The sequence below is a fragment of the Rhinopithecus roxellana genome, chromosome 5, assembly GCF_007565055.1.
Source record: "Rhinopithecus roxellana isolate Shanxi Qingling chromosome 5, ASM756505v1, whole genome shotgun sequence".
Lineage (NCBI taxonomy): Eukaryota > Metazoa > Chordata > Mammalia > Primates > Cercopithecidae > Rhinopithecus > Rhinopithecus roxellana.
This window is the reverse complement of record NC_044553.1, coordinates 105,067,910-105,084,194: the sequence shown is the minus strand read 5'-3', so window position 1 is coordinate 105,084,194 and position 16,285 is coordinate 105,067,910. Positions and strand designations below refer to the sequence as shown.

The following is a 16,285-nucleotide window of genomic DNA, read 5'->3' as shown; positions in this document are numbered from 1 at the left end:
ATCACCTGTATTTGTTTTTCTCCGTTTTTCCTAAACCTTGCTGCATGCACATGGGATTTTTGCATGTTTATAAACTTAGATTAATAATTTTTTTCTAATTGCAATATGGTCCTCATAGTTAATAATGGGTGGTATTTCTTCCATCAGTTTTATGAACCATGATTTTCTTAATCATTCCCATGCTGTTGGTTGTATCTGTTTATATTTTTAAAATACTTTAAAGTTGCAAAATCCATTTTTGAGATTACATATAGTATCTATAACATACTCTGACAGTATATAGGTATATGTTCTCATTTATTTTATATTTAGTATGTTCTGGTTTTATCAAAAGGTAAAAGAATATCTGCCATGCCACTGTTCCTGAAATTATGACCCCATAACTCAATGGTTAAGTTAGATTGGTTGGAACATATTTTGGGGATTAAAGGACACTGAACTCCTCAGTAAATGTTTACGGCACAGGAGCATTGGCTGCACCTTGTAATAGAAAAGAGCTAGGATTTGTTTTTATTTGTATATATGAGGCAGGGCGGAAATAGGCTCTGCCCCACTGAAGACAATGAAAATTACAGGTGGGACACAGTGACTCACGCTCTATAATCCCAGCACTTTGGGAGGCCAAGGTAGGAGGATCCTGTAGGCTCAGGAGTTGGAGAACAGCCTGGGCAACATAGTGAGACACCATCTCTACAAAAAATAAAACAATTAGCCAAGTGCAGTGGTGCACACCTGTAGTCCTAGCTACTCAAGAGGCTGAGGCACAGGGTCACTTGAGTCCAGGAGTTCAACGCTACAGTAAACTATGATCACACCACTGCACTCCAGCCTGGCCTCAGAATGAGGGATCCCACCTTAATGTTAGCGACTCATTTGAAGATATTCACTGAGCTTTTTAAAAATAAGGTTTTTGAGACTCAATTTTAATCTACTTCCTAAAATAAGTTCAAAATTTAGAAAATAGATATTTCATATATCCTAATCCATTTTGAACATCTCAGTGTATAGGCAGATATGAGAGGAAAGTAGTATCAGAAATAAGAGGAAAGTTATTTGTATTATTTTAGATTAGCTTATCATGTGACCTTAGAAGGGCCAGAATGGAAGTGAATTCTGTACAACAGGATTTTTGCTCAGAGGTGTCAGTGACATGTTCTCCTACGAGCAGTTTTTTAAAAGTGTATTTCATTTCCTCCTAGAAAACAAACCTCAAGCAGATGGACAATCTTGTGCCCTTAATAGTGATGGCACAGGATCCTTCCAGTGCCCCAGAGACAGATGGCCAGTTTCTTCCCTGTGCACCAGAGCCCACGGACCCTCAGCGACTTTCTTCTTCTGAAGAGAGCGAGAGCACTCAGTGCTGCCCAGGGAGCCCTATTGCACAGACTGAAAGTCCCTGTGATTTGTCAAGCATAGTTGAGGAGGAGAATACAGACCATTCCTGTAGGAAGAAAAATAAAGGTGTGGAAAGAAAAGGGGAAGAGGTGGAGCCAGCACCTATTGTGGACTCTGGAACTGTATCTGATCAAGACAGCTGCCTTCAGAGGTTGCCTGATTGTGGAGTAAAGGGCACGGAATGCGTTTTGTCCTGTGGAAACAGAAGTGAAGAAACTGGAACAAAATCTAGAATGCCCACAGACCAGGACTCCCTGAGCAGTGGAGATGCTGTGCTGCAGAGAGACTTGGTTATGGAGCCAGGCACAGCCCAGTATTCCTCTGGAGGTGAACTGGGAGGCATTTCAACAACAAATGTCAGTACCCCAGAGACTGCAGGGGAAATGGAACATGGGCTCATGAATCCAGATGCCACTGTTCAAAAGAATGTGCTTGAAGTAGGGGAAAGTACAAAGGAAAGATTTGAGAACTCTGATATTGGCACAGCTGGAGCCTCTGACGTGCACGTTATAAGTAAGCCTGTGGATAAAGTTAGTGTTCCAAACTGTGCCCCTGACGCTAGTTCCCTGGATGGTGACAAACCTGCTGAGTCTTCACTTGCATTTAGTAATGAAGAAACCTCCATTGAAAAAACAACAGAAACAGAAACTTCACAAAGTCGTGAGGAGAGTGCTGATGCTCCAGTAGATCAGAGTTCTGTGGTGATTCCAGCTGCTACAAAAGACAAGATTTCAGATAGATTAGAACCTTATACTCTCTTAGCAGCAGTCATAGGTGAGGCAATGTCGCCCTCAGATTTAGCCCTTCTTGGGCTAGAAGAAGATGTAATGCCACACCAGAATTCAGAAACAAATTCATCTCATGCTCAAAGCCAAAAGGGCAAATCCTCACCCATTTGTTCTACAACTGGAGACGATAAACTTTGTGCAGACTCTGCATGTCAACAGAACACAGTGACTTCTAGTGGCGACTTGGTTGCAAAACGGTGTGATAACATAGTTAGCCAGCCCGAAAGCACCACACCAAGGCAACCCAGCTCACAAGATCCACCCAATGCCACCCACTGTGAAGACCCACAGGCTAATACAGTCACCTCTGACCCTGTAAGGGATACCCGGGAACGTGTGGATTTTTGTCCTTTCAAAGTGGTGGATAACAAAGGCCAACGAAAAGATGTGAAACTAGATAAACCTTTAACAAATATGCTTGAGGTGGTTTCACATCCACATCCAGTTGTCCCTAAAATGGAGAAAGAACTGGTGCCAGACCAGGCAGTAATATCAGACAGTACTTTCTCTCTGGCAAACAATCCAGGCAGTGAATCAGTAACCAAGGATGACGCACTTTCTTTTGTCCCCTCCCAGAAAGAAAAGGGAACAGCAACTCCTGAACTACATACGGCTACAGATTGTAGAGATGGCCCAGACGGAGATTCGAATGAGCCTAATACACAGCCACTAGAAGATAGGGCAGCAGACCTGTCCACGTCCTCCACTGCTGCAGAGCTTCAGCGTGGGATGGGGAATACCAGTCTCACAGGACTTGGTGGAGAGCGTGAGGGTCCCGCCCCTCCAGCAATCCCAGAAGCTCTGAATATCAAGGGAGACACTGACTCTTCCCTACAAAGTATGGGTAAGGCCACTTTGGCTTTAGATTCAGTTTTGACAGAAGAGGGAAAACTTCTGGTGGTTTCAGAAAGCTCTGCAACTCAGGAACAAGATAAGGATATAGCAGTGACCTGTTCCTCCATTAAGGAAAATGCTCTTTCTTCAGGAATTTTGCAGGAAGAGCAGAGAACACCACCTCCCGGACAAGAGACTCTACAATTTCATGAAAAATCGGTCTCAGCTGATGGTGCCAAGGACAAAGCACTTCAGCTAAGTAATTCACCGGGTGCACCCTCTGCCTGTCTTAAGGCAGAAACTGAACATAACAAGGAAGTGGCACCACAAGTCTCACTGCTGACTCAAGGTGGGGCTACCCAGAGCCTGGTGCCACCAGGAGCAAGTCTGGCCACAGACTCAAGGCAGGAAGCCTTGGGTACAGAGCACAACAGCTCCGCTTTGTTGCCATGTCTGTTGCCAGATGGGTCTGATGGGTCTGAGGCTCTTAATTGCAGTCAACCTTCTCCTCTGGATGTTGGAGTGAAGAACACCCAATCCCAGGGAAAAACTAGTACCTGTAAGGTGAGTGGAGATGTTACGGTGGATGTTACGCGGGTTAATGCTCTACAAGGGATGGCTGTTCCCAGAAGAAACAATGTATCACACAACACCCAAGACATCTTGATTCCAGATGTCTTGTTGAACCAAGAGAAGAATGTCATCCTGGGTTTGCCAGTAGCTTTACAGGACAAAGCTGTGACTGACCCACAGGGAGCTGGAACCCCAGAGATGGTACCTCTTGATTGGGAGAAAGGGAAGCTGGAGGGAGCAGACCACAGCTGTACCATGGGCGATGCTGAGGAAGCCCAAATAGACACTGAAGCACATCCTGTCCTACTGCAGCCTGCTGCCAAGGAGCTCCCCACAGACATGGGGCTCTCATCCCATGATGATGAGGCCCCAGCTGGCGCGAGGGAAGTCATGCGAGCCTCGTCCTCAGGCGGGGAAAGGAGCACTCCCTCTCTACCTTGCATGGTCTCTGCCCAGGCCACACCTCTGCCTAAGGGAGCAGACTTGATAGAGGAGGCTGCCAGCCGTATAGTGAATGCTGTCATCGAACAAGTCAAGGCCGCTGGAGCACTGCTTACTGAGGGGGAGGCCTGTCACATGTCACTGTCCAGCCCTAAGTTGAGTCCTCTCACTGAAGGGCTAGAGACTGCTTTTACAGAAAAAGTGAGTACTTTCCCACCTGGGGAGAGCCTGCCAATGGGCAGTACTCCTGAGGAAGCCACAGGGAGCCTTGCAGGATGTTTTGCTGAAAGGGAGGAGCCAGAGAAGATTATTTTACCTGTCCAAGGGCCTGAGCCAGCAGCAGGTAAGCAAAACATAATACAAAATTAGCAGTCTGAGAAGCAGATTCCCTTAAGAGTTACTGTGGTGTCCTGGTAAAAATATAGGCATCTTTGTTGTTTTGAAGTCTTGCATTCATTGGGTGGGTAGTCAAGTTAATAGTCACCACCATCAGGAGAGGCACGTCATCTCAGGGTTGCACAGATTTTGTTTCCTGTGTTGTAGACTTAACTGCTTGGTTGCTTAAGCTTATAAATACTCTTGTCTGTCATTCTGGAGTGGTTGCAACTTTGCAAACCTGGAAAACAATGCCTAGATCACAGGTATTCTAAAATGATGAAGGAATTTAGCAGATGTTTTTATTCACATGGCTTAATCCTTTTCTCTGGTACCATAGAAAACAGTGCCAAAAAGCTGTGTTCTATTTACAAGCCTGAAACTCCCTTCCTCCCCTGTCATCCTAGTCTGTATTCTGAGCAAATTTAGTCAGAGTGGTTTCATGAACAGCTGTAAGTATTGTTCTAACCTGACATCTCAACACCCTGAATGGTGGTATTAGGTCATTGGTTTTTTTGTGTGCTTTTTTTTTTTATTATTTTTTTTTTGAGCTAGGGGTGTTGTTGACAGGGAACTCCTTCCTTTTCCTGCTTGGGGAACGGACCTCTAGTTCCATTGCCTGTTGCTTTTGGGCAGCAGTCTGGGAATTCAAGACCCTGCACAGTGCAGGGGATAGGATGCAGGATTTCCGCCCAAGCCCAGTCTGCTGAGCTGTTGTCACAGGGCAGACCTTGTGTCTGCTTTATCTTGGTGAAGCAGCTGCACTGAGCAGATTGCTCACACAGCAGCCTGTTCCATCTGTGGGTAACCATGTTCCCAGACAGCAAAGAGAAACCGCTGTTGCTCGGTGGAAATAAACTATCTGAATAAAACTTCTTATCAGGGGTTGAGGCTGAAGCTGAAACTGGAGTCGGACACGATCTTGACTCCTGAAGTCTTTAAAGGTCAGTTTGATGCACACTTTTATACCACCACCTGTTACCAGCTGTAGACGGAAGACCTATCTCCATGCTTGCCCCTAGGCTTTTGTAGGTAAGAAGTAGCCTGTTTTGTCTTTATTGTTTATTTTTGCTGTTCTTTTCAATTTTTGAAAATCCCTTTACATGTATGTATTAAGAGTGTAGGGGAGGGTTATGGAGAGAAATGAATCAATGGAGCAAAAGAAGTTGCTTTGGAAGAAGCGCAATTTAAATACAGTGGTCATTAGCCATTTATAATCTTTTCCCTCCCCAGTTGAGGGATTTAAGGAATCCCAGGTAGAATTTTTGATGACTTTAGCTTTTTAGTTTTATTAATGTTTTGGATTATTAGTGATAGATATTTGTTGACTGTTGTCTCAGGATTTAAATGAGAAGGTCTCTACTTTTTTAAAAAAAGCCACAACAAGTCTATTTTGGGGGCCCTGGCAGGTTGGCATTTCAGAAGAATGGGAGTGGCTGTAAGCTGATGCCTGGTTTTCATTTGGGTGCTGCGTCCTTGGCCACATGGGCTAGAATTATTTCTCTTTCTGGCTCAGTGGTCAGAATTTAACTCAAGCAAGTGTGAACTCTGTGGGGATTGTGTCTGTAGTATCCTATGAGAAAAAGTAAAAACCAGGGAGAATTTCAGACTTTGATTTTTATTAGCACTTATAGTAAAGTTGGTAAGAAATGATGGATGTTTAGGATGTTGAGGTTTTGAGAAGGGAGAAAAAATGTATGACCTTTCAGTGGTATATATGGGCTTGGGGTTGGTAAATTTTGTGTAGGTGAGTTACTTGTCCTGTTACCAAAAGGAATCATACTCATGGTCTCAAACTACAGAGGAACTCAGTGCTTATGGTCTCAGACTACAGAGAAAATAGCCAGTCATGAAGAAATTGGTGCTTTCTTCAGAAAATGGCCAGGATTGGGAAAATCCCTGGTCACATTGCTTTAGAGAAAAAGCACCTGAGTGTGATCTCAGAGCCAAAGGGTATTTTCTAGCAAGTTTACATTCTACTCATAGATTTAATCATACTGTTTTATGAGTGAGAAGACATAGGTTTAACTGCTGATTTGGAAGGGGCCAGTTTGAAAGAAGGGTATGTGGCCCTTGACCTACCAGAAGCATTGCCCCCAGTGCTTAGGAAATCAGTGGTGCATGACTGAGCCACGCCAATCCTGCAGAGGCTGCTGACACCCCTCAAGTGTCAGTAATCACTGTTTACTAGTGTGACTGGTTGCTGTGCCAAGATGCATCTTTTCAAAGTTGATAGGTATAGGAAAGGAAGGAGGTACCAAAAATCACATCCCCAGAGGAAAGCAACCCTCTTTCCCCCCAGAAATTACTCTGACTCACTTAGAGATGTTTTGATCAAGGGATAGTTCTGAGGGGATTGCTTAGATTTTAACTTTAATAACATTTTATGAAATTTAACACAGATTTTGGTTCTTTGGGCAAGGAAACTGGTTTACCTATTTTTAAACTGCTGGTAAGATTATATAATTATTGGCTGGGCACCATGGTTCACACCTGTAATCCCAGCACTTTGGGAGGCCGAGATGGGTGGATCACAAGGTCAGGAGATCGAGACCATCCTGGCTAACAAGGTGAAACCCCGTCTCTACTAAAAATACAAAAATTAGCTGGGTGTGGCGGCGGGTGCCTGTAGTCCCAGCTACTCGGGAGGCTGAGGCAGGAGAATGGCGTGAACCTGGGAGGTGGAACTTGCAGTGAGCTGAGATGGCACAACTGCACTCCAGCCTGGGTGACAGAGTGAGACTCCGTCTCCAAAAAAAGAAAAGATTATATAATTATAAGGGCAAAGAAAGAAGAAAAGAGGTTCATCTATAGAAATGTAACTCTTAGAAATTTAAGGTAGACTTTCGTACATGTCATGTGCTCCTAGAATAAAAATATAATTTATTCTTTGGTGAAAGAAACTTCTATGATCTTTAGTGTGGGGAGCATTTTTCTAGCCAGAGTAGAGGCATCACTAGTTTAATAACCACAGATACATTTCCACATGAAATCGAGATGACAGTTCCATTTGCATTTGGATTATTAAGGTGAATTTTAACTGTTCAATCATCAGTCCCCTTTAAAGAAGTGTCAGAAGCCTAAATTTGCCTCAGACATCATTTATCACTTCCTTCCTGTATTTGCTTGACCATGTGGTGGTCAAGTAACAAAAACCACCACTGTTTTTGGTCTGTTGAGCATGGCCAGTAAGAGGACAACTACGTAATTCTCGAGAAAACATGCACAGAAATGTTTCTCTTAAGAAAGGGATAGCTTAGTCTGTGATTAGGTTTCAGTTTTGGAAGAAATAAGAATTAAAAACAAGAAGTAACTGCTGAGTAGTTCGTTCTTACTGGTTACAGTGATGGGTGGGTCAGAGTGTGTTGTATGTTAGTGAAAGTCAGACTTGTCCCAGAGGCTTTGTCTCATTCTCAGTGGCTTTTTCCTTTTTGTTTTATACAAATCCTTCTTGCTTTTTTGATGATGGCCAAGATGGACTACCTAGCTTCAGCTATTAATCTGTTCCCCCTGAAGCTTATGAATTTAGTTTTCCGTATGCAAGTTGGTGCTACACTCAGATTTGTCATAAAAAGTTAATGGTGAAATGGATGTTCAAAAAGACATTGAATTGGATCCTCACTTAGTTCTAAGCCCCTACAAAGGCTAGGGAAAACCAATAACCATGTGATAAAAGAATAGCTCAGCATAGGGTCAGAAATGACACTAGCCGCTGACAGCAAAAGAATACTTTTCTGTTGTAACACAAAAACAAAAACAAAACACATGAAACCTGGAGCATGTTGTATAAATAGTAAGGCACAGGAATCAGTTTTTAAAAATGTACTCTGTAACCTCCCTGCCCTTTCAGAAATGCCAGATGTGAAAGCTGAAGATGAAGTGGATTTTAGAGCAAGTTCAGTTTCTGAAGAAGTGGCTGTAGGGAGCATAGCTGCTACACTGAAGATGAAGCAAGGCCCAATGACCCAGGCGGTAAGTGGCATCAGTAAGTCTATACGAGCACAAAATGTGTTTATCCTGTTCTACTATGTCTTATTTATGGCCTTGTCTTTTATTTGAGGGTAAGTGGGCAAAATAGTGTTTTCCCCCTTCTCTCTTGTGCTGTTATATAAATGTGTATATGTTGCTGCAGTTAAGCTTTCATAAATGGTGTATACCACACAGCGAAGTTTTGGAATGGGCTGTTACATGTTTTCTTGCAGATTATGCTGAAAAACATTTTCCCCATGAGCACAAGACTTTAAAATTTGTCAGTAAGCTTAAATTGTCACAAAATTGGAGTTACCACAAAAGGGGATCTATAAACCTTTTATTTCTTTCTTTTCTTTCTTTCTTTCTTTTTTTTTTTTGAGATGGAGTTTTGCTCTTGTCACCCAGGCTGGAGTGCAGTGGCAGTTTCAGCTCACTGCAACCTCTGCCTCCTGGGTGAAAGCGATTCTCCTGCCTTCACCTCCTGAGTAGCTAAAATTACAGGCATGTACCACCATAACCGACTAATTTTTGTACTGTTTGTGGAGATGGGGTTTTGCCATTTTGGCCAGGCCATTTTCCAACTGGCCTCAAGTGATCCACCCGCCTCAGCCTGCCAAAGTGCTGGGATTACAGGTGTGAGTCACGGCACCCGGCCTATAAACCTTTCTTAAACGTGACTCTTCTTTCTTTATATAAAAACTGATAGCCAAAATGAGATTTTTACTTTATAGCTCAATAGTAACTGTCTAAATTATGAAGTATATCATTTTCAGCAATGAAAAAAAGATGTTCAGTAGGCCAGACGCAGTGGCTCACACGTGTAATCCCAGCACTTTGGGAGGCCGAGGCGGGTGGATTACCTCAGGTTGGGAGTTCAAGACCAGCCTGACCAACATAGTGAAACCCCATTTCTACTAAAATTACAAAAAAATTAGCTGGGCGTGGTTACAGGCGCCTGTAATCCCAGCTACTTGGAAGGCTGAGGCATGAGAATCGTTTGAACCTGGGAGGCAGAGGTTGCAGTGAGCCAAGATCGTGCCATAGCATTCTAGCCTGGGCAACAGAGCAAGACTCCGCCTCAAAAAAAAAGAAAAACAAGAAAAAAAGGTTCAATCAATATGGGGTTTTTTTTTTCAGAATAGCTTTTTTCAGGATATGATTCACATACCATAAAATCCACCCAATCAAATAAAGTGCATAGGTCACTGGTTTTAAATAGATTTACAGAGTTCTGCAACCATCGCCACTGAGGCTCTAATTTCAGAACATTGTCACTCCAAAAAGAAACCCCAGACCCATTAGCAGTGTGCCTCTCCTTCACTCTTCCCTCCCCCAGCTCATTCATCTACATTTGCTCTCTATGAATCCATAGAGAGATTTGCTGTGAGAGTGTGAAAGTGGCTATAGATAGTACGTAAATTGCCCATTCCAGAACTTCATATAAATGGTATAACACAGTATGTGATCTTTTGTGACTGGCTTCTTTCACTTAGCATAATATTTTCAAGTTTCATCCATGTTGTGGCATTGATCAGTATTTCATTTCTTTTTATTGGCAAACACTGTTCTGTTGTATAGATATACCACATTTTTGTGTGTGTGTGTGTATTTGGATTGTTTCCACTTTCTGGCTACTGTGAATAACGCTGTTATGTACATTTGTGTACAAAAGTATGTGGACATACGTTTTTATACACCTCGTGGAGTTGCTGGGTCATGTGGTAATTTCCATTCATTTGGTTTTAAAAATATTTTTCTTCAAAGTCTTGAGATTATTTTTCTTTGTTTAAAGCTATTAACTTTTTTATTTTATTTTATTTTATTTTTTATTTTATTTTATTATTTATTTTATTTATTTTATTTTTTTAGTTGAAGTCTCACTCTGTCACCCAGGCTGGAGTACAGTGGCAGGATCTTGGCTCATTGCAACCTCCACCGCCTGGGTTGAAGCAATTCTCCTGTCTTAGCCTCCCAAGTAGCTGGGATTACAGGGACTCGTCACCATGCCCGGCTAATTTTTTGTATTTTTTGTAGAGGTAGGGTTTCGCTGTGTTGGCCAGGCTGGTCTCAAACTTGTTATTTCAAGTGATCCACCCACCTTGGCCTCCGAAAGTGCTGAAAGTACAGGCGTGAGCCACTGCATCCAGCCGACTGTTAACTTTTAAAACAAACTTGTTGAGAGAAACAGTGCCCTATACTTGTGCCCTTGTTGTATTGGAGTACTGTGGTATGAAGGTGCTAACTGTTCAAACCCGCCCTTATTACACATAACATTCATGACTAATGCCTGGGTGGCTACTTGTAAAGCAGGCATTATTCAGACAAATGTTGCTTTTAACCCTGTGAGAAGAAAAGAGAACACACCCTGCATGGGTAGATGTGTCTTTGTTTCCAGAAGCCCCTTAGAAAAGGAAGGAAAAAACTCACATCCTTGAATTCAAATACCTCTGTTTCTTAGTACTCCATTTTAATATTGCAGTGATTCAAGTCATTGAATCCAGACTGGTACTTGGCTCTAGACCCTTTGCTTTCTGATGAGGGTTATCTCTATTCTAATGGTATCTTGTCTACTATAACGAAGAAAACAAAATATGACTTAAAGAAGTCCCTTTCCTCTTCTTCTTTTTCTCTAGTTTTAAGAGTTGAGAGAGTGAATATTCCTCTGGTTGGTCAGCGTACCTAATTTTACAGATAAAAGAATAGACCCTTGGAGAGTCACATGACTATCTCGAGGGCTAAGGCCACTGGAAGAGTTTGAGGTTTAATTTCTAATCTGGGACTTATACAACAGGGCAATTCCTCCTTGACTTAAGAAACCTGGGCTCTGATTGGTAAGGATGCTATAAGAAGCCTGAGAACCATGTAATTTGTCTCCAGCTGGGAGATATCAATACCTTATGCTTTGTGTTTGCTTCCACCGTGCAGAGTTGGGGAAAGCATATGTCAGTGGGATTTTCAGTTCTTGAGGATTTGCAGGCCTAAATTTGGAAAGTTTTTGTGTTCACAGCATTCTTATAATGATGTGAAATCTGACTACTTAACTCTTCTCTATGGTGCTCTGACAAACTTCCCTTATTTGCTGTGAATTGAAGGGATGAAACAGACACACACTTTAATTTTTCCCATTTAACTCTTCACATTACTATAGTTCATCATACAGGTTTTCACTGGCTAGGGAAAGAGAGCAGAGGTCTGCAAACATTTTGTAAAGGACAGACTTTTGTAAATGCTTTGTGGGACATATGATCTCTGTCACAACTAGTAAGCTTTGCTGTGAGTGTGAAAGCAGCCATAGATAGTATGTAAACACAAGAGTGTCACTGTGCTTCAGTACAGCTTTATTATGGACACTGAAATTTGAATATCGTGAAGGTCATGTGTCATGAAATATTATTGTTTTGAATTATGTTTCCAGAAATTAAAAAAATATAAAAATCTCAGCCAGGCACGGCAGCTCATGCCTGTAATTCTACCACTTTGGGAGGCTGAGGCGGATGGATCACTTGAGGTCAGGAGTTCGAGACCAGCCTGGCTAACATGGTGAAACCCTGTGTCTACTAAAAAAAAGCAAAAATTAGCCAGAAATCACTTGACCCGGGAGGTTGCAGTGAGCCCAGATGGCACCACTGCACTCCAACCTGGGCAACAGAGTAACACTGTCTTGAAAAAAAAAAAAAAAAAGTCAAGTTTTTTTCAAGGACTGTAAAAAAGAGTTAAATGGCAATAGCGTGTAAGCTCCTGCCTAATAAATACTTGCGCACTGGTAGAAGAAAAGAAAAAAGAAGCAAGCAAATTTCTTTTCTTAAATTGTTTTGTGGTGAAACTTCTGGTTTTTAAACTACAGGTTGGGAGTGGGATCAAGTTCTGTCTTTCCTGAACAGCTTTTTGACAGCCTCTCTAGAGCTCAGTTTCCTTGTCTCTAATCATTCTCTATCTTTAACCTTCTAGAGTCTGTTTTCATGCTGAAAAGGGTTAGAGTCTGTGATTATATTTGAGGGAGGAGTGGCATTTGTGTAATATTTAACTTGATCTTTCTGCCACATGCTCTATGTGCGTGCCTTGGCAATAGGCCAGTCGTTGTTTCATTGAATCATCCTCTTCAAATGTAAAATAGAACAAATTCCTATATGTTATGCTTTGCTACCGGCTTGAAAACCAGTACTATGGTAAATTTATGGCTGTTTTCTAGTAAATTTAAAGAATCCATTTAAATTCTTGTGGAAGTCTTGTTTTGTAACCTTCTCTAAACGTGTAATGATCAGAGCACAAGAACCTCTGTTGAGTGGCACTACCAAGGATTTAAAGAAAAAAGCTACAGTTGAGTTCTTGTTTTCTTTAGTCCATTAGTCTGATATCTGTCATACAAACTGAGGGGTAATTTTTCATTCCTTAACCTGTTTGACACATGTATTGTAAATAAATCCTTACTTTAAAGGTCCAGTGCTGAAAATCATAGTTTGTGAAGGAATTAGTATCCGTATTCATTTACTTGTATTCTGAGAGAAAACACATGTGTGTGTTAAATGCTGCAGATTTCTTGATAGTCTTTACTGATATTTCTTTATTGGGTTGAAAATGTTCATAATTTTTGAGGCAAAGTTATTACTTTACACATAATGTGGTTTATTCCCATTAATCATTTTATCATTTTATTATAATTGTGGTTTGTTACTGAGTATTGCCAAAGTTGTAATGCCCATTGCAATTTAATATTCAACATTACCTCCCCTTATATGCTTTACTGGTTTCAAGGTATTCAGATTAACTTTTGTTGTGGTCTTTTTTTCCTTAGTGAGTTAATATATATCAAGTACTTAGATCAGAGCCTAGCACAAAACAAGTATAGCTTAGCATTATTATTACTTTAGTAACTTCAGATTACAATATGCTATTCACTTATTTTAGTAACTAGTAGACTATGGTGGTTCAGACTCAGTTACTGCTTCTTGAACACATGTTATAAAAGCTTCAGGAATAGTTTCATACTTTAATTTAGAATTGAAAGACATGGAACTTGTTTTACTTCTGAGACCCTTACAATTTGAAAGAACCTTAAAGATTTTCTGAAGTCCAGCACCTTTTCTTTATAAGAGAAGAAATGGATTCAGGATAGTTAAATGACTTGCTTGTTTCACAGCTAGTTAACTTCCAGCTGGACTAGAACCCAATTTCTATGCTAATAATTTTTCCATTATACTATTTCCTGAAGAATCATCTGAGGGTACGCTTGGGATATCCCATCCACTTGGTTTAGGATGGGTTTTTGTGTTTTAAACAAGCATCCCTGAATGATACTTACGCATACTAAAATTCTAAAACCATTGCGTTATACTTTCATGCATTTGGTAATAGTTGGAGAAATTCCTTTAGCCATTTTAAGATGTAAGCTGATACACTTTGTCTTGTGTTCTTACTATAATCTGTTTGGCTGCAACTAAATACCACTAAGATGATGTTTCTCCAAAGTGCTTGCTTTTGGTGCAGTGATTAGGAAGATTTTTTAGACCTGCCTTTTATTTCCTAAAGAATGATATGATACTGTGCCAGATGCTGGAGGGAAGCAGGAGATGACATTGAATACTTAAGTTCAGAAAAGAAGGCCTTCTGACACCATTCGCCTTCATAGTATGCCACCGTACTGCAAACAGTATCATATGTTGTAGGGATCTTTTCTCTTCAAGATATGGCCAAGTTCATTAGGAAGGACCTTCCCTCCCTGGGGCATCTGTTCACTGAGGTATCTCAATAATAGTTCCTTTTCTGAATGCTCTTTGCATAAGCTTATTAGCCATATGGAACAGTTAATTCTACAAACCAGTGTGTATTGTCAGGGTTTCTATGGTCCTAGGAGTCAAACACTCAAGAACAACTATGTTCAAGAACAACTGTAAAATCCCATGTGTTGAGTATTAGGTTACTGGGAAAATCTACTCTTTGTTTAACATACCTTCCTCAATCAAGAAAACATTTAAAATCAGAACCATTTTCTTTTCTTTTTTTTTTTTTTTTTTTGCAATTATACAGCCAAACATCAAATTAACTGAATTTCCATTCTTAGTTATTTTTACAACAGTATTCATGTTTGTTTCTTCAGGATTGTAGTAAGGGCATTGTTGGTCTTGGAATATTGCCTGTTAATATCTTCCTGAACTCTGTCCTTTTATTATATTTAATGGAACACTCTGTTTTCTTTCTGTTGTCTAAAGGGGGCGAACTTGTATTTCCATCCCTAGTCTAGGAATTTGGTTAAAAGCTTTTGTTTTGTGTGACTGTTCACAGCCTTCATGCTCAGCTGCCGTGGGAAAATATGGCAACCTCTAGGCTGTTTGGTAACTAACCCAACAACTTAAAATGCTGATATTCAAAATGGCTTATACATCCCACCCTGTTATTTAATAGTTGTCAGTTTTTAAAAACATCCTTTAAAAATGTTTCTGATATCACATTCACATAGATAGTTTTGTGGTGTGTGTGTCACCTAGGGAAAGGCAAATTGGCCACTTTCTGAGTTGCCAGAAAGTCTTTATCTGCATACATTTGGCATTTAAGAGAGGCAGGCTCGCCCTGAATTATCCCATTTAGGTCCAAAGCTAGAGGAAACTTAATTCTCAGTTTTTTTCATGTAAATTTTTTGGAGACTCTGTATCTTCTCTGAAATGGAGAGTTTCCAGGAAATTATCAGTGGCTCCTAATACAAATTTTTAATACAATTGTGGAAAAGAAGTACCTCAAAGAACCCCAGACCATAAAGTCACAAGTGGCAAAACTATAAACTTAGTGTAAAACTACCCATAGATAATATATCTAAAGGTATAATTTAATGATCTAGTTGTATATTTTTAAGTGACCTTAAGCAAGTTATTTAATTTCTCTGATCTGTGTTTTCTTCTTTGTATAATGGTTAATCTCTAGTTTATTCCAGCTTTTAATTTTTGACCAGTGTATGATTCTGAAATGATTAGAATAATTTAAAAAATATTGTAATCCCAGCACTTCGGGAGGCCGAGGCAGGTGGATCACACGAGGCCAGGAGTTCAAGACCAGCCTGGCCTACGTGGCAAAACCCCATCTCTACTAAAAATACAAAAAAATTAGCAGGGCATGGTGGCATGTGCCTGTAATCCCGGCTACCTGGGAGGCCAAGGCATGAGAATTGCTTGAACCTGGGAGGTGGAGGTTGCAATGAGCCAAGATTGCACCACTACCCTCCAACCTGGGAGACAGAATGAGACTGTATCTCAAACAAACAAACAAACAAACAAACAGAACTGTGGATATCTTACATTTGGACCAAAAGGACAATCATGAGGGATTTTTTTTTTTTTTTTTTAGTTTGAGACAGGGTCTTGCTATGTTGCAGGTCTTGAACTCCTGGGCACAAGTGATACTCCTGCTTTGGCCTCCCAAGGTGCAGGATTGCAGGTGTGAGCCACCATGCAGGATTTGTTTTTTTTTTTTTTTTTTTTTTAATCACCCATTCTTTAACCAAATCCTTGCACTAACCAGTTTTGTCTTAAATGTTTTCCAAGGTGTTTTGTTCTGAGATATTAAAATCAATTATACTAGAGTCTGCTTTTTTCTTTCATAGAACTGCTGAATCATACGTCATATGTGCATTTTAGAGGGGATGTGTATCTCATGCCACCCCCTCTTGAGTGAAAATAACCGTATCTGAGTCTTAGCACTCTTTCTGTCTACTACTTACACTCATTTCTCTTTTGTTCATTCTTATTATATTGACAGCCAATGATAATAGCTAAGTATAAGGGAAAGATTATGGAGCCCAATGAATTAAAGTTTTAATCCCAGTTTTGCCAATTACCAGCTGAATAATTTTGATTCATTTATTTAGAGGCTGTTTCCTCATCTGTAAATTTGGGATATTGATGCCTATTACAAAGGTTGTT

The 16,285-nt window shown here is 40.7% G+C and overlaps 1 protein-coding gene across 13 annotated transcripts in view; it reads left to right on the top strand.

Annotated features, from left to right (window-relative positions):
- AKAP13 (A-kinase anchoring protein 13) overlaps positions 1 to 16,285 on the top strand; it is a 395,830-nt gene that overhangs the window by 224,169 nt on the left and 155,376 nt on the right. For all 13 annotated transcript variants that reach the window (XM_030930279.1, XM_030930278.1, XM_030930277.1 and 10 more), the window contains 2 exons: positions 1,200 to 4,374; positions 8,257 to 8,378. In XM_030930279.1, coding sequence (XP_030786139.1) covers positions 1,200 to 4,374; positions 8,257 to 8,378 — 3,297 coding nt within the window. The remainder of the gene's footprint in view (positions 1 to 1,199; positions 4,375 to 8,256; positions 8,379 to 16,285) is intronic.